A 19743-nucleotide genomic window follows, 5' to 3' on the forward strand; every position below is an offset into this window, starting at 1 on the left:
TGCTGGCTAAATAGTCCCTAAGAAATTAATTTCGGTTTTAAAAAGACAGAAGATGCAAGTTGCAGTGCTATTCTCACCTCCCCCCACCACCGGCCCACCATCCTCAATTTGAAAGCTCATCTGACCTGGAAACATTGAATCTCAAAAATATAGCCAATTTTCGAGCATCTGTGGGCTGATGAACCAATTTGTGGAGCATCAAACAAGTTTCTTCTCTTTTAGCTGTTTTGCTTTTGAAAACTCTGTCAGAGAAGGGTAAAGGAAAAGCAAGGACAAAACCCCCTATATTTTTAATGCAAAAAATATCACTCTGAATTCTTTGTTTTTAAGAAAAACACACTGAAATATTTAAAGGTAATAGAGCATCGTGTGAGGAAAAACTGTGTATGTGCACACATTTTTGTGTCTGTGTGAGAAAGAGAGAGAGAGGGAGAAAGAGTGAATATGATAGAGCAAATGTAGTAAAATGCTAACATTTGGGGAAAGTGGATGGTGTGTATCAGCCATTCTTTGTACTCCTGCAACTTTTCTGTAAATCTGAAATTATGTCAATACAGAGAAAAATAGATACTTTAAAAAAATGCACTCTGGATGAATGAATGAATGAATATATTAAACTTTCTTTTCATTCTGCTTTGTGACAATCCCAGGACATAATTAAGCAGATTAGATAGTAAAGGACTTAGTCTTTGGCGAACCCATTCACAGGGCTGGTGGACATGGTATGTGGGGTACAGATCAGAGGTGACTCAAAGGAAGGGAAGGGCAGAGAGGCAGAGAAGGGACAGGGAGAAGAGAAGAGTCAAACTTCCTTAGCCCATTATTATGCTAAGTAGTGGATTTAGAGGAGGTAATAGACTCTCTAGGGCAGAGGGGAAGCTAAGGAAAGGGGGGTGGAGGTGGGGTGGGGAAACTAAACCACATTCCAGCCTTTTCTCAATCAAGTGTTCACAAAGGTAGTCTGCACGTGTATGGTTCGAAGCGCTGTCAAGTTCCTGAATAATAAATATTTCTTAATCTGCAGTAACGTAGAGGTAACGACAAAAACCAGGGATTCTTTCAAATAAAACCTGCGAGGAACACTAAGGTTTGTTTCCCCCTCTGCCTGTTGTTATTTCCACAACTACTGCTATCAACTACATGAGACAACAGAGATAATAAACAGAGATAAAACTGTAGTTTGACAGGAAAAAAATTTGCAGAGTCATGCAGAAAATAACAGTTCTACCAGGAGAAAAATCATAAATCTTTCTGCTACTGAAAGAAAACTAGATCCAACACTTGAATTTCTTATACTGTGGTAAGTACTAATGGGTGTTATCTCCTTTTGTGTCTACAGTTGAGAAGACGCAACATGGCTTAAAAAGACTGTTAGTCAAAAATATCACACATTGAGGACGTTGTTACTCCATTAAAACTGGAGTTTCCCTCTATACTTGTCTGATTTTTCCCTTGGTAGTGTACAGGCCTGGCAAGTGCCTTCCATCTATACTGCTTGCTTTCCTAGAAGCTTCAGAGACTGCTAAGCCCTGAGCCCTCTTCTGACCGGTTCCTTAAGGAAAGGCTGGCCACCCAGTTCACAGCTCAGCTGACTGAACCCACCCAAGAGCCTTACTCAAAGCGTTGCTCTCTCTCCATGATGATGGCCACACCAATCAGAGCTGCTCTGGAGGAGGGTCTGAATCTGAAGAAAAGAGCTCGGCTATAGACTGCCCCAGGAATAGAGGCACAAGAGAAGCGATGATAAGCAGGATTCATGAATAAGCAGAAACAAGTCAGCAGAAGCCACGAGATGAAGAGCAGATAAAAGTACTGTTAGTCAATGCAGGGACAGAAGAGGTCACAGCATGACGGAGAGCAAGAGGGGGCTGTTTCTCCAGGGACAGGTACCAGAGTTGAGATGGCGGTTGAGTTTGACGGCAGACAAACCAAAGCTCCTGTGGACCCTGACGGACAGTCAGGATTTGTGAGGCCTGCCTGTGCAGCTTTAAGAAGTCTAAGGACTGTCCACCTGTTCTTCCTTACTTCCCTGAGCAATCTCAACAAAGACCACCATCCCTGAGGACACCGCACCATGTTTCCTTCCCCCGAGAGATCCCCACACCTGCTTCCTCGTGATGTCTCCCGTCCCTGTGGCACAGCGCTTTCTGTCGCTCTCAGTCATCCGTCTCTGTCCCTCTCACTTTGCCACCTGCCTCTTTCCTCACTTGAGTGTCTCTCTTCCGCAAACATTTTGGGCTTCTCTGAAGTGGCTATGTTCTAGAACTGAAATATATTTTTACTGATTGAATTCAGTTCAACTTTCCTGATTCCTCAAAGGCAGTCAGGAGAAACGCTCTTCACTGGTGCTGCCCAGTAGAACGTTCTGTGATGCTGGAAAGGTCCTCGCCCTGCCCTGTCCCTATGGTGGCCACTAGTCACGGTGGGTAATGAGCACTTGAAATGTGGTACTGCTACTGGGGGAACAAGGTTGTAATTTAGTTTAATTTTAATTAATTAAAAATGAACTTAAAATAGCTACACGTGGCTAGTGGTTACCCTGTTGGACAGCACAACTTTATATTAATCTTCCTTAAAAAAAAGGGAAGGGAAAGGAAGGGATGGCTTTTCCTATTTTGTCTTTATCCAGTCCTGGCCCAAATAAGTTGATTATTTTACTTCACAAATGTACAATTCTTAAATAGTTACCGAACAGGTCATAATATGTGGTTCAAAGGTTACCTACATCAACATCCTTTGGGGTTCTTTAAAATGCAGAAGACCCCGGGAACCTGGATTTTTAAAAACTCACCAGGGGTTTTGGCACTGCCCCCCATTTCCCCAGGGTGTGTGAACACCTCTCTAATGAACATTCAGTTAGCGATGCCAGAGAGTCTTAAGCACCAATGAATTATATTCTGCCTGGAGTTCGGTTTTTTAAAAAATCTTTCTCTTATTTAATTAAAATTCTTGAGCAATTTATGCATCCTACTGTTTACCTGGCAGCCTACTTTTAGGAAATTATTGCTTGATGACTGAGTCAAACAGAAAGAGTCTACCACATTTCTTTTTCATTTTCGTATAATACTTAAATAACATTGATTAGCAAAGATAATATACTAGAAAGCAAGGAGAGGGGTCACCAAAATATGCATGCAGTTAACTTCTTGCACTTGAACCAAATACAGTTTTTTCATGCACCAGACAGATATTTCTATATTTATTATGAATTTAATAGGGTTTGAAGACCAATTGATTCATTGAAAAGAGATGTTCCATAATGAGCATATACCATTTTAGGAAAATTATAAAACATCTGTCTAAAAGATTAGAGGCCATTCTTATCCCCTGTATTCAGCAAAAGCAGAGCAGACAAGAGTGACTGTGCACTTCCTGTCTCAATTTAGAATAACTGGAAAATTAAGCTCAGCCTGGGGGTGTATTCGGTATCACTGTACACAAATATAAGTGATACTAATGGATGTGATATTCAATATAGTTTCCGGTCTTTCCCTTGGGGAAAATTTGTATGCGTATTTAAGGCTCTCTCAGACTTTAGGAAAGTCCTATCCTTTAATGCTGATAAAAAGGGTGGGGACAATCTATGCAATCTGTAGTCTATTCATATCTTTAGAGGATAACAAACTGTAGGAAGCACAGTATCTTGATCATCCATTGGCTCCATTTTTAAACTTAGGTGCATGTGGTTTTCTTTTCGTTTCATTTGGTTACAAGACTCTGAAACCAAAATTGCTTTCTGCTGCAAAGAAAAATGCTTCTCATTAGCTTTTCCAGTAAGGCCAGTTTATGCAAATCCAGGATTATTAACTAAATAACTGAAGTGACCTTAGTATATACAAGTTTAGAAACAATTTGGCATTGTGGTATAAGAGAAAACTTAGGACTTGAAACGCTCCTCTCTACTCAGTCCTCCATCATTTCAAAACCAGAAGCGACACAATGCATTTTCCACATTTACCTCTGTGTAACTCCCCAGAGAGAGATAGTTAAAATGCTAGATTACAGTCTTAGCCTCTCTGAGCCCTCAACCTCTTCCCCCTTCCTCTCCTTCCCAATCTCTCTGGGCTTTACAAAGAACTGGAGCATTTGAGGAAAATTTAAGATGCCTCAGCCTGTTCTAAACTGTTAATTAATTCATCAACAACAAAATCAAAATCTAGGGAATTACATATTTTCTTTATGAATACCCTTATTTATGTAGACTTTTGGCTCTATAATGTCTACAACATAGACACTGGTATTCAGCTATTGATTAGAATCAGCTCCACTGTGCAGGATGTATTAGGCCAATATATAGGCTATGCTATTTAATCTCTAAGATGAACCCATTTGATTAAAAGAAAACCCTACAAAGGTGAAAAATTAAAATGATTTCCGTTTTTGCTGACTGACAGAAAACTCTTAAAATCCAGCTTCCATGCAGCTTTTCTGAGAAAAAGAAATTTAGATGTTTCCTTAATATAATGTTGAATCAAACTGAGGTATCTGGATTTTGAAGAAAACAACAAAGGCAATAATAATATTAAAGCTTTATAAGTTGATGTGAAAAAGACAAAATTCATAGAGAACATATTTCTAGTATTATTAGATAATTCTAGAGGAAGAGGTTCTAGATAATACCCTTGAATCTAGTTTCAAAAACATACTACAAAGAAAAAACATCTTTGTAAAGGCTTTTGAATACTGATGACTGTAGTTCCAAGCAGCTCTTTAAAATCTCTTTTCACTTAGCAGTTTTTGAGACCTTATGGGCAATGCTTCTATCCAGTGAGCCTGATTTGATTTACACGGAAAAGCTGACCTGAAACACATTCTAGCAGTTTTGACTGGCCAGGCTCAGGTCAGAGAGATCTCAAAAGAGCAGAGAAGAAAGGACACAGCCCTGCGATGGAAATTCAAGCTTGCTTGTGTGTATGTGTGTATGAGGCAGCAGCACAAATAAAGTCCAATTTTTGCTTTGTTCTACTGAATTGGCTAAGGGTTTTATAAAGTCAGGGGCTCTCATTATGGTAATGCAGGTTAAATACTTTCAATAGCATCTGCTGCAACCCTCAGGAATTAAAACCATTTTCAGAACCAGGAGGTAACTGGTCAAAAACTCAGCCCCACTCTTTGTCTGACCAGTTGAAGTGAGAGTACAAATGCTACTGGGTGTATAAAGTTGTGCTTCTGGGTAACTTTTTATCCAATAGGGAGAAATAACCAGAAGAATGAAGAATCTTACGTATGAAATGGCAAGTCTACTAGTAACATTTCCTGACTGGCATTTATACACCAAATTTTATCAATCTGGGAATCTTTTCTCCAATCATTCATAAATCACCACCATACTCCTGAAAGGCCAAAATGGACCTCCACATTGAGCGTACACAAAAGCTAAGTCCAAATGTATTGACTAATCACCCACAAGACAATGTGGACATTTAATGCACTGACAGTTCAGCCTGTTAACATATTTCACATTAAGAGAGAGAGGAAGGAAGAGGAGCCCTTGCGATGCTGTCTGTATTTTTCAATTCACTGGAACATTTAATTCCTGAACAGCCACACAAGCAAGTAACAATATGGGCTAGCAAATAAAAAAGCCTTCCCCACAAAAAAGCTGGTTCTCTATTTGCTTCAGAGTTATGTTGCATTAAACGAAGAGATATATATATATAGGCGTAAACTTCCAAAAAACCCAGACATTTCCAACTGGCACTAAAGACACAGCCTTTTCAGAAGTTGCCATCTTATGCTTGTTTCTGTAAAGCCTGTGTGATGACCGGGACAGGCCGACATGCTCAGAGACTACCTCGTTTAGGTTCTGCTCTCCATCTGCAGAATAGCAGAGGTCAAAGAATCGAATAGGAAAAAAATAAATAAATGCTCCACCACAATAAGGTCTGTACTAGGGGCTACCCAGGAATCAGAAATGGGTGAAGTGGCTCAAATGGCCACTAAGCTAAACTAGGGAGCCCATGTCCTTTCCAAAGGAGGCAGCCACAGTTCAGTTACATACACAAACTTCTGGCAGGAATGTGAGTTTAGCGTTGCCAGAGCTGCTGATTTCTCGAGAAAAGCCGGAAACCCAGACTTGGTGTAAAATCTCCTCATTTTAAAATGAGAGCAACCAAGGAAAAAAATTGTGTGGGCCACACGAAGCAGGTCTGTGGCTTAGATATCCTCCGAGGTTAACCATTTTCTAACCTCTGTGAAGGATGGGTGAGTAGTGAAATGATTTGCTTATGACTAAAATGGTTTGCTTATGACTACATAAATAAAGGACCATTTTGGTTAGACGCCAGCAAGTGCCTAAAAATACAGAAATGACTGACAGCACTCTGCCTCACTAGAATCTGTAATGAATGCCATAACAAACGTAAGAGATTCACAAGATACTTAGGAAAAAATAAGTCTGAAATATTTCGTTTGCAAGATTGACTCAATGTCTTTTCACAATTACTTTCCAAGTAAAGTAGGTCATCTTACCTGCGCTCTCTCGAGAATGCTGTGCGCCTCAGTGCTTGCTATTTGATAGACTTTTGCCATAACTATTGTTTTTCCCAAAGGCCCGCATACTTTCTCCAGCTTCTGGCTGCAATCTTACATTTGGGACGGTAAAAATAGAAGACACTGTGGACAGAATGAAAAGTTTTCATTTACATATTTATAGGTGTATTTAGAGTCTTTTCTTTCGAACTTGGAGGCTGAGATGCAATGCTGGATGTCCAGCACATAAAACATCATGGTATGCGTTGGTCTTTGAAATGTCAAGTCGTCACAGCCACACACACACACACACACACACACACACTCACACAGATTTACACACACATATGACAGGATAGTCTGCCTTCCCCTCCACACCACAGCTCAGCTGATCTCTCATATTTCTCTGATCTCGAACAATAAGCTTGAATTTGGAAACAACATATTTTGCCCTTTCTTTGTGCATTCTTTCATTCATTCTTTGAAGACATATTTATTGACCCCACACTGTTCTAGGTTTTCAGAATCCTGTAGTGTATCAATCAGAATGAAAAGAAACCCTGGTGTTTGTAGATTCCACTTAGGGGAGACAGATGGTAAACACTCAGACAAATATATCAACTAGTTGTAAATGTTGTGAAGAATAATAAAGCAGGAAGAGAAACAGGAAGTGCCGGGGTGGAAGCAGGTCAGTGAAGCCTTCCCAGGTAAAGGTACCTTTGAGCAGAGACCCAAAAAGATGAGAGGGCAAGTCATGCATATATCTAGAGGAAGAGCAAGGATGAACTGAAGAAAGAAGAAACAGCAAAGCCTCTCTAAGGAGCAAGAGGAGGAGCAGGCAAAACAGTTAGACGGCTATTGTAAAAATACAGGTGAAAGAAGACGGTGAGTGATGTGGGGCAGTGATGGCAGTGGAGAAGTGAGGATGATGGTCTATTGATGTATTTTGAAGGTAGCACCAACAGGGTCTACAGAAGAACTGGGTTTGGGTATGACAAAAGAAGAGGAGTCAAGGGTAACTTCCAACAACTGGAAGAATGACATTGCCATTTATTAACAAGGCGAAGACTACAAAATGAGCAAGTCTAGGGGAAAAGACAAGGAGTTCAGTTCTGGTAATATGAAGTTGGAAATGCCTACTAGATGTCCAAATGGAGATGTTAAGTAGTCAGCTGGTATATGCAAGTCTGGAGTCAGGGAAGATGGGACTGGAGATTGAAATTTGGAAGCTGTCAGTGTACACAGATGATATCTAAATCATGAGATTAAATGAGATCATCTAGGCTCTAGGGAGCATATGCAGATAGGAAGATCTGAGGATTGAGCCCCAGGGCGCTCTAAGAGTGAGAGGTCTGGCAGATGAGAAACCTGCAAAGGAGTATGAAAAGGAATGTTTAGGGAGGCAAAAGGAAAATGTCCTGTCCTGGAATCCAAGTGAAGGAAATGTTACTACGAGGAGACAGTGGTCAATTGTGTTGAATTATGCTGATGGATCAAGATGAGGGCTGGGGAAAGACCAATGGATAGAGACTAAAACCAGCAGTTGTGGAATCTTGGGTATAAAAACTCGGCTCAAAAGGATTCAAGAGAGTATGGAAGTCTAGGAACTAGAGCAGCAAATATGTTTGAACAGGGTGTGTTTTCTTTTTAAAAAGATGGCATGGAGCTCCATTAATGGCATAATGTTGCTTTAGGATAATATACAGGACATATATAGGAATAAGTAAGAAACCCTACCAACATTAGAGCTGAAAGGTCCTTAGGGATCACTGTGTCTCTATATGAGAAATTGGGAACCCACAGAGACTAAGGCACTTCTCCAACGTTGCCCAGCTAGTTAACAGCGGAGCTGAAGCTGGAATCCAGGTGGTCTGATTCCCAGTTCAGTGCTCTTTACACTGCACCAATTTGTTGGCCTTCTTTTACTGCAGATCTGAGTTTTGTGGATTAGCAAATGAATGTAATAAAATCAAGGACTCTACGCTATGAAGTGTATTTTGTTCATTTACTTTGACAAGGGTGGTTCAGCTTCAATAATTTATGTAACTTGATAGTATACACAGGAGAATGCCCTTTGGTGTATTTGGGGAAAGTAATGAATTTCTTCTAAATCAGCCCTCCATTTACTTCCCTGCAATTAAATCTTTGTGAAGAAGTGGGGCAAGGCTGTTCGGGTTTTGGGATAGAGGGAGAATGACGGGGTGCCACTAGAATTAGCCAGCTTTAACCGCCAGATCTCCAGGTAACTGTACCATAATTCTTGCTTGATGAATTTATAATTCCTGCTTCAGTGGCACACTAATACATTGCTTCTAAATTTTGGCATTTTGTAAACTGGTGAGGTTTTAAGGACTAGTACAATTAAGAAAGATATTATATTGTTATATGTTCTTCCAAAGCAAATAACAGTCTGGCATCAGCATACAACTTCATTTTTATAAGAATTCATGGAATGACTGCAGTGCTCTGTGTAACCAAGGTTCTAATAACACTTGATACTCTTCTCAAAAGGTCTGATATATTAAAGTAGGCCAAGAAGACTGGAGCCCACTTTGAACTTACTTTTGTTACAATCGTCTCCTTTTAACCTGGGTTTGCTTTCCGCTTGCATAAGAGTTTTCCCTTTGCGGGCATTCTTTAAAAAAAAAAAATGCCATGACCCATCTTTAAGAATGTGACTGCTATGGACTTAATTGTGTCCCTCCAAAATTCATATGCTGAAGCCTTAACCCCCCATGTGATAGTTTTTGGAGATGAGGCCTTTAGGTAGTATTTAGGGTTAGATGAAGTCATGAAGGTGAGGCCCTTAGGATGAGATTAGTGGCTTTATATGAAAAAAAAGAGAGAGAGAGAGAAAGAGGGAGAGAGAGGTGTCACTGTTTCTCTCTCTCTCTGCCATGTGAAGATACAGGGAGGTGGCTGTCTCGTCAGGAAACTTGATTTTGCCAACACCTTGATCTTGGACTTCCCAGCCTTCAGAACTGTGAGAAGTAAATGTTTGTTGTTTAAGCCCCGGTCTAAGTTATTTTGTTATTGCATCCTGAATAGACTACATATTAATGTGAGGCTCCTAAAACTGATTAATAGAAACCATGACTTGGTTGATAAGACAATCCATTTATTGGTTCTGCAACACTTCTTTTCAGATGGATCTCTTTCCAAATCTCCTTGAAAAGGAAGCATATGAGGATACTGGCACTGCTGCTGCTGCTGCCATTTGCCAGGTGGTGAACTTTTACAAGACTCCACACTAATGTAAAATTTAATTTTAAGAATTTCAAGAACTTTTAAATATAGTCTGCAGAATATTAACCTAGGTAACAGAGTCACCAAAACCAGTCATTTCACTTAAAAGAACTAGTTCCCAAAGTCTCCAAAGCCTAGGAATTCTTTGTTTTGTAAACATGTTTACAAGGACTACCATGTTGTTCGAAATGGAAATGACTGTGGTATTTAATACCGGGATTGTCCTTTCTTGCGACTGGATTTATGCTTCATAATGATTATCTACTAGACACAGAAATAGCATTTCTGTAACTCAAAATTGTTACCGGAGGCATTTAGCAGAATCTTGCTTTAAAAATATAATGATTTTTCATCTTTATTCTCCCCCCCTTCAAAAGGTTTCACTGCTCCTGATGTTTAACGTTATGCAAAGACGTGTTTCTGCCAATGAATATCGCCTTATGGTTATGCTTCTGCAAATAGCCTGCTGTGAGCTGATAAAGGGATTAATGCAGCCAAAATTCTTAATCTGTGAAATTACAAATTAAATTCTCATATTAAAAATACCACCCTGAGGTATTTTTTGTGGTTTTAATTCCCCTCTGGTGTTCTGCATACATTGTGCTTGTTAATGACAGGGACAAGGCTGTCTCCATTGGCAGCCTGCTGCCGAGTGATAATGTGTAGGCATTTACTTACTGATAGAAACTGGATTTAACCACTGGCTGATAAACTAAGTGCCAAGTGGGTAATAAGTCCATATTAACAGAAAAGTACTACTACAGAATTCAGAATTCATAGACCATCAAAATCCTGGCTTAAACTCAATCATCAAGTCAGATGGGATTGAGATGTCACCAAGGAGGAGTGGTATCAAGTTGCAAGTTATACTGAATGGGAAAACAAACCATATGTTTGAGTTTGACGGGCGATAAACTAATGAGTCCACTGGCATCATTTTGTTTTTTCAGTATGGGAAGATGTGTTACCAATTCATTATTTTTCTATAGGGATTTCGTCTTTAATTTTTTTTTTTAATGGGGATAGCTGTAGTAATGGTCAGTGGGTAGACTTTCAGAAAGGAAGTAGGGCAGAATATGGGATAAATATGGGCTTGGAATATATGAAATACTGAAGAAGATTTCAAAGCATGGGGGAGTAGTGGATTAATATATCTATAGCTACTTTAGAGTAAAAAAAAAGTAATTACAATTAAATATGAGGTATCAGAAAAGATTTAGGGTAGGAATACCCAAGAGTTGGGACTTAGTTCCAAAATAGAAGGTTATTGTTGTCGAGGAGACTCCAATGCTATCATGGGGGGAAAAAAGTCTGAGAGAATAAAGAAAAAATTTTATGTATGTCTATGGTAAGTGATGTGTACACAAGGATTAAAAATGATATTATAATATCCATCCATATATGCAGTATATTAATTTTTAAGGCAAAAAGAAAACAGTATGAGGAGAAATATCTTTCACTGGCATTTGGAAAGAATGTATCACCATTGAACAAAAGTGTTCTTACTGCAATAGTGTTTTGCAAAATTTCACAAGAATTTTGTTTCACACTTTGGAAGAAAGATGAGATCCTCCCAGTCATAAATCCTCCCCCAAATATTTAAAATGTAATTGAAAAAGGCTGTGTAAATATGAACACTTTTGTAAAAACAAAACAAAAACCCACCCAGGAATGTGTTTTGTTTTAAGAGATCCAGAGAAGAGCTCTGTATGAATACCAACAGCATCTGTAGTTAAAATGAATTACATGTCTTCAGTTCTTACATGTCAATTCAGCGCATTAGCCAATTGCCAACTCTGTTCGTCAGCTCACTGCATAGCAGCCCTTTTTAAGGTTATTGTTACAACCAAGATTGTCTCTGAGAATCAAACAGAAATGAATCATTTCTACTCTGTGTACTGCAGCCAGCTAAAAAATACTATATGCATAAGGCACTAAATATGTAAATCATATTTTCCTTTTCCTTTATGACTGCTCAGATCATTTTTTTGGACACACACATAATCAAATACAAAGACATGCAGCTGCTGACTGCAGAGCAGAGATAGCAAAAAAGGAATCCATTTTCTTCCTGTGTCTGGTAAGCTAGCAATTGAATGGCAGGATTCCACTAAATATATACACACACTACCCCCCTCCCCCCATTCTCTCTCTCTCTCTCTCTACACACACACACACACACACACACACACACACACACACACACACACACACACACAGGTGTACAGGCAATGCATATACAAACATACATAATATTAGAGAGATGCACATATAAACATGTGAACCTCTCTACATGTGTGTTACACATAGATGCTAAAATCATGTCCCTGCTTCGATTGGATGTTTCGAATTTGTCATACTCACTATCAGTCAGTTCCCATAGCCGTGGGGGCAGGTCACTAAAATACTCGTGGCTCAAGGCGGCCTGTGCTGATAGTCTGTTCTTTGGGGAACACTGTAGGAGTTTGGAGGCCAGATCCTCTGCATGATTCACATAGCTGAGCCTGAAAACAAAAGCAAAAAAGAGAGAAATCAGAAGAAACAAGAAAATCCCCTAAGTAAGACATAAGGCTCACTTAATTTTTCAGTATTTATTTATTCCTGGCCAAGAAAACAAGTTAAATTGCCTGCTGAAAATAAAAAGAAGCAGAATTCACATTAGTTCCTAGAGTATCCGTTACTGTAAACCAGCTTTTACTCTCGCTTTCCTCATTGATGTAACATATTTTACTATAAGCAAAGGATTGATATTTTCAGGATAGAATTAGGTTCCAAGGTAGAAAATTTCAGAAGATAATTTATCAAATAGTTGCCAGAATTTGTTCATAGAATATAGGTACTGCATACACATCTGGATACATTTACAGGAAAATTAATACAAAATAACCAGGAGAATTAAAATAAATCTACTATTAAATTCTCTAGTTACTGAAGTTACTTTTTCCTTTAAGAATTTACATTTTCTTACATTGAACAAAAAATTATTGGAATAAGTACCCTTTCAAATATTAACAATCATAATATTAACATGCAGGTTAACAAAGGGGATAGGCTTAGACCATATGGGACTGAATCAATTCAAGATGACCTTTAAAACGACAGTAGAGAGAAAATATGTGTCTCAAGATTACCAAAAAAGCAGAGGAGTAAAATCTTCCATGTGGTACTACTTTTAAATGGGTAGCAGACCACACTGTTCATCCCAGCCTTGTTTTCCATGGAATCTCTATTTCACTGCTCAGAGCAATCAAACCCAAATAGTTAACATAAAAATGATAATTAAAGTCTTCCTAATAATGATTATCATTTATGAGTAGGTGAACATGTGTCAAGCGCTCTCCTAGGCGCTTTTCACACACTCTCCTATTTACTATTCGGACAAGATAACTCTGTTTCCGTCTAACAGCAGGCGGAGCTAAGTGGAAGTCAGAGAAGGTAATGGTTTGCTCAATTGGCAGGTTGAGCAGATTCAAACCCACCCAGAACTAGTTGACTCTTAAAGTGGTTTTGCATGTGCCAAGCTCTCAGATCATTCCTAAAGGCTTTTACCCACAGATTCCTGAGTTTCTACAAGATGAAGTAAGTACAGTGACTCTTAAGCAGCCAGAAGAATGTGAAGAAAAGTTGCACCTGCTAGTGGGTATTCTTTCAAAAGCCTTGAAGCTACAAAACAAGCCATTAGCCAGTAAACATCTTTCCTCGTGACCAACAATTCTCCCCCTTCCCCTCCTCAAGCAGCTCTTTAGCATTGATTTAAAATTGTTATGGTGTAGGGGGAGGGGGAGGGGGATGGATTGGGAGTGAGGAAGAGGAAGTAGGTCATGAATTTGGGCAGAGGAAGAAAAAGGGAGAAGAGCAAAGAAAAATATTACTCCAAAGATCCAATCTAAGAGACCTTCTCTCTAAATCTTCATAGGTGAAGGTCTCACTGATGGGTTCAGTGTTTGGCTGCTGTAATGGCTGTTTTTAAAAAAACTGATCAGTATCTTGGTTTTAAATGTCTCTACCTGGCAAAGAGAAATTTGTTTACAGGAAAAGGAGGCATTCTTAAAATTCTGTGTTTTTTTTTCTTCTTTCTTTCTTCTAATAGGGTCCAGGGCCATCCAAATTATTCCTTCCTCTTCCTAAGACTCTTTTGCTATTAAAATTTTTTCATTAATATGTTTCTAAATATCAAATGCAAAGTTTGAGATAGGTAAACTTCATGGTAAAAACTGCACTTATATTGAACATACAGTTTGTATGTAACCATGGTGAACAACACATTGGTATCTATTTTATACAGCTTTGATAAAACACAACGACAGTGCCAGACTGAGACTAGATCTGAGTTTTAGGCCTGACTCTGTTAAAGAGTGATGAACCACATTATGTCTGCAGTCCTTCCAGCTCCAACAAGCCATAAATCATCCTTGAAGCATGGTTTCACTATCTTGAAGAATTATAAATATTTAAAGTTGTATCTGATTTTGCAATCGATTGTTGATCACATTTAGATTTAACGCATATAGACCTAAATATAAGGAATTAACCAAGAAGACATTTCCCCTCCCCCAAACTGACTAAACTTGTTAATAAAGTCAATAAAATAATCAAATGCTTATTTGTGCTATCTGGTTTATACATAAACATCTGAATTATCACATAAAATTTTAATTTAGAAAGTTTGCTATATCCTCACTTGTATTTCAAGAACCACTTTTATTCCAACTCTCCACATGCATTTTCAACATCAGAATCTTCATCATTACCAGAACCACTTTTTGAGTCCATCTAAGTGGTCTGAGATATGATACTTCTGGGATACCTTATTTGGAAGTTTTATCCCAAGCCATAAGTTCACCTTATCAGAATGTTAGAATGATTGTGGTTGTTTTCAGTCTCCCATTGTGATGGTAGATTTTAAAATCTTTCCTTGCAATTCCGCCAAGTTTTGTTTTAAATATTGTAAAGCTGGGTAATTAAATGCTTAACAGTCTAGAGCTGTTATCTTTTCCTGGTAAATTCAGTCTTTAATCTTTCCGTGGTGAACTTCTTTATCTTTAATAAAGCTTTCTGGGTTAAAGTTCTTCTTTTTCTTATTAATTTAATGACCTCAGCTTTCTTTTGCTTAGTATTTGCCTGGCATACCTTTTGTCACTGTCTTTTAATATTTCATATCCATAATTTTAAGGTGTCTCTCATAAATATTTCATAGCTGGGTTTAAGGTTTATCCAATTAAACAATCCTTGTCTTCTAAGGAGAAAATTTAATCCATTTATATGTCATGATTACTGATATATTAATATTTGGAATTACTGCTACCATTTTAATCTTGCATCCTATTCTGTCCTGCCTTATCTTTTTCCTCTTTCCCTGCCCTCTTTTGGATTGACTTTTAAAATTCAACATTTTCTATCTTCTGTTTTAGAAATTATACATTCTATTTCCATGTGTTTACTAGTTACTCTTTTTTTTTTCTTTCTTTTCTTTTTCTTTTTGTATTTCAATATTTATTTTGATGTTTAAACTCTAGCACTAGGTTTTTACAAGCTGGCGTACAGTGATAAATTATTTCTCCCAAAGAACTATAATCATACAATTCAGATAGTATAAATATATGATTGAACAAACATCAACATACAGCACCATTTATCAATTACATAATAAGACAAATTATCAAGTATACAAATATTAAGTTATACACTTCAACAGGAATATAAAATATCAGATGTCTGCTCAATTTGTCAGCAGAAACAAATTTCTCTTTTTGTAAGACAGATTGGGAGAGAAGCAAAAAATTCACACTTCTAACAACAACAGTCAGCAAACAACTTCCAATAAAAACTGGAGAAAATTAAAGGATTTTCAGAAATTTTGATTCAGAATTATTTAAGCTACAACAACAAATCATGTCTACAATTAAAAAATACTGACTAAACTAAAGGGCATATTCCATATGTCCAACATGAGACAAACACAATGTTTTGCCAAAAATACTTAATGTTCACTCCCACTCTTTTTTCAGGCCTTCTCTTTTAAGTTGCACCCTAAAGTGCAAACATTAAATTAATTTTAAGACACTTTTGTCTGGCGACATTAAAGATATGTGCTTCTGTACAATGTGGACTTTCCATGAACTTTACAACCAGAGATTTGTGATTTTCAAAATGGAGGTTTTCATAACAGCATGAAATGAGATTTATAGAAAGACATTAAGAAAAAATCATCATAAGACTTGGTCAAAAGCCAACAAAATCTGTGGTTACACAAATCTGATGTATACTGTTTTAAATATGGGAGATACAGACATAAAGTAGCAGGCAAGTAGCCATATAGGCCCTACTATCAATGTTTGAAATGACTGAGGGGACAAACCACAGAGGATAGTTCCTGGGATTTTAATTCTGCATGATATTAAAAACATACAAGCATTGTGCTGGCTATTTCGGCACCCAGTCTCTTTAAATTTTTTATATAATGATAAGATTCTGGAATGGGAATAGATTTGAAGAAGACTTATAACCCAATACTGCATGGTTTCAGGAAAGGTCAATTGATCAAAGTGATAAGCATGTTTTAAATGCTGAACAGCAAGAATCTTTTGCTAAGTTTCCAAACAGGCTGATCATAATACAAACACAGAGGCTGCAATTCTGCTAAGCTTGAGGCCTGATAAAACTGCTGATCAATGCTCCTATGAAAGCTTCATTAGACTTATCATTCACCAAGTCTACATGTTGGCTAATATACACAATAAATTGGGTCCTGTCTAAAGTTCTATTTCCAAGGAACTTAAGACATCAGGTAGCCCAGTTTTATTGACTTCAACAGTAGCTCTATGGCTACTGGTATCTATGAAGTGCAGCAGGATTTTAGGACAATATTTCTCCATATACAAAAGTTGCTGGCTTTCAAAATCTCCACTCCACTTTTGCCTCATGAACTTCACTGCATATTCATATTTCATTCCATTTTCAATTAATGCTAAGACAACAAGCATTAGAACTCTCCCAAGACCTGCAACATGCTGACAGTTTTTCAGGAAACTTCATTTTTTACAAGACGTAACCAGTCATTCACAGTCTGGTTGGATGACAGTGTATCACCATCCCTTGGCCAGCCCAGAACCTGATGCCTTTTCTCCACAAAAGCAGTGTTGTAAGTTGCTTCACATATTTTTACCCTTGTGGTAACGCCCCACTTTTTAAGTTCCTCTATCAATTTGTTAAAGTCACACTGGTTGGACTGTCCTGTGTATGACTTCACAAAAGTTGGTCAATTCATTTGAGCCATATTAATTTAGGTTAAAAAAAACACTCAATAGGATTATAAAAAAATAAAATTTTTTTGTATATAGAACACAGAAGTGATGTAAAGGATGATGTAAGGAAACTGAAGTCTACTACAATACACTACATTTGAAATTCTCAGTGCTTTGCATATGAGGTTGGGATTAATGGGACGTGAAATGATCCTCCTGGCAAGCCTCAGCAAATCTGAAATCCAATAATGAGGCAACAGAAAGGAAGTTCCCCCAGGTTTAGCCCACCTAGGTCAGAACTCTTGTAATATGCTTTCCTGGTTTTAATTCAATCCTCCTGTGTCCTAGCTAAGCCCTCTGATGGACCTTCTTGGTGAAACAGTAATGAATTTGTATAGTTCACTTGTCTGTTTAGAGGTCATGCTGTGTTCCTGGCAATAACTTCCACTGCCCTCCAGAAACTTAATAAATATAAGACCAAGAACACCACACAACTGCCCAAGCTACAGCCAGTGGAGTTGTCTTTAGGGGTAAGTTGGTTTAGTGTTTTTAATACCATCAAGGATATCTGAAGAAAATTCCACACTTTGAATATACCTTCACCCTTAGTTCTCCAAGTGTATGGCTCCTTAACTTTTTAACTATTTAAAGTTCAAAGTTACACTTTCTCTTTACCCTCCCGCCAAACAATAAAAAAACACAGGAATACTTGAATTCTGATGACACTAGTCCTATCATGTTATACTGTCTAATATTTTGTTTCTCCTTTCTACATAAGGACATGCATCAAACACTGTTTTGGTTATTATTATTTAGATTTACCCATGTTTATCATTTATTTAATCACCTTTCTTTTCATGTTTCAGACATTCCTTCCCAGATAACTTTTTTTGTATCTGGAATACAAACTTCAGAAGTTCTTTCTATGAGTAAAGAGCTTGGTGGCAAATTTCCTCAGTTTTGTTTTCATACAGGATAATAGTCAGCTGGAGAAATAATTTTAGGTTCAAAGCATTTTCCCTTAACTCAGAAGATATCATTACACAGGCTTTTCTTGTTGCCTGTTAGCTATTCTCTTCCACCTCAGAGTTCTGCGGTTTGCGAGGTATGGGGTTCTTTTGATTTAACCTGCTTGGTATTCACAGTGTTTCCTGAATTTGAGGTTTCATGTCTTTCATCAATTCTGGAAGAAGATCTCAGCCATTACTTCCCGAATATTGTCTTTGCTCAGTTCTCTCTCGTCTCTCGTTTTGTAACTCCAATGTAATACCATCTTATTAAATTTTCCATGTCTTCACTTGTTCTTTCATATTTTCCATCTGTTAGTCTCTCTGTTCTCCATTCTGAGTAATTACTTCAGAGCCATCTTCCAGCTCAACTAACTCTCTAATCAGGTGCATCTAATATGCTGTTTTCCTTATTCATTTTGTTCTCATCAGTTCTTTTTAAATCTCTGACAAATTTTCACTTCAACTTTAATGGTTTCCTGTTCAAGTTTTTAATTTGATCTTTTATTTCTTTACAATATTTTAAATATAGTTTTGTTCTATGTCTGATAATTCCCAATAGCTGAAGTTCTGAGTGAGGTGGAGGAGTCCAGTTTTGTTGCTTTTGCTACTGACCCTCACTCACAATGACTTTTTCACATTTTATAATTCTGGATTTTGGGCTCATGCTTGGCTTTGATAATCTGTGGGAGTCCTGAAGCACCTGGGTTGAGAATATGTTTCTCTATAGGGATTTTCTTTTGCTTCTGCTAGGAGCCCTGGAGCTCTCTCAACACCTAGGTACTCCAAGTTCTTTCTGTTGGCTTCTGAGACCAAGTGAGTTATGTAAATTTAAACCTAAGCTTGTAGAATTCTCAGCAGAGTCTTTTTCATCCCCATTCAGAGCCAAGGGCAACACAAAGAGTTGTCCTTGCAGTCTCTCTTTGCTGGAAGCAGATTTTTTTTTTTTTTTTAGCCAGCCCATTACTGGCTGAAGTGCTTTGAGGGTCTTGACTCTCTATGGGGAATCTCAACTCCTATGCCCTCCTAACTTTCTCAGGCCCAAAGCCTTGTTTCCCGACCCTCAAGTGGCTCCACGTTCCTGTTTTAGCAATACCTCAAGGGCAGCTGCAACTTTAGCACTTACTTATCATTCTGTTTTTTTCATTCTTGGCCCCTGGAGATTTCAGTTAATTTCTTCTTGGTTCAGCTATGCATATGCATTTGAACGGATGTGCTTGTATTTTATCCAACATTTTAGGTGATTTTTAGCGGTAGCAGAAGAGACTGTTTTTCCCCTACAGATAAATATTTATAATCTCTATAATCTAATTAGTTACTATAAAATCATCCACACTTACAGTTTTTAGGTCTTTCTCCCTGGAATAACACTAAATTGGTGTTGTTGTCTTGCCTCTTTTTTTTAAAACTAATTATTTTAGGTTACCTGTATTAAGCCCCCAAAACTAGCTAACTGAAGTTGTTTCAGGCTAATGTTCCTTCCTTCACCACTCAACTTTACAGATGACTCTCAAATGCATTATCCTAAGTGAAAGAAGCCAAAGGCTACACACTATATACTTTCATTTAGATGACATTCTGAAAAAGGCAAAATTATAGAAACAGAAAAGTGATCAGTGATTGTCTGAGGCTGGGGGCGGGAGATGTTAAGAAAGGGGTCCAGAGAATTTTTTCAAATGGCTCTACATCTTGATCAAGAGGGATGGAGATCAGGCCATCTAGAGATGTGAAAGGGCAGGTGGACCGGTCAAGGAAATTCAGCACAGGGAGCAGTT

General features: G+C 38.0%; 1 protein-coding gene across 4 annotated transcripts in view; it reads right to left on the reverse strand.

The window, feature by feature from the left end:
- The window catches only part of CDK14 (cyclin dependent kinase 14), a 563146-nt gene that overhangs the window by 75569 nt on the left and 467834 nt on the right, over window positions 1–19743 (reverse strand). For all 4 annotated transcript variants that reach the window (XM_082471983.1, XM_082471984.1, XM_082471986.1 and 1 more), the window contains 2 exons: window positions 12082–12221; window positions 6472–6615 (listed from right to left, as the gene is read on the reverse strand). In XM_082471983.1, the coding sequence (XP_082328109.1) occupies window positions 6500–6615; window positions 12082–12221 (256 nt within the window). In that variant the 3' untranslated portion in view covers window positions 6472–6499. The remainder of the gene's footprint in view (window positions 1–6471; window positions 6616–12081; window positions 12222–19743) is intronic.

Source organism: Balaenoptera physalus (genome assembly GCF_965194825.1).
Source record: "Balaenoptera physalus genome assembly, chromosome: 8".
NCBI lineage: Eukaryota > Metazoa > Chordata > Mammalia > Artiodactyla > Balaenopteridae > Balaenoptera > Balaenoptera physalus.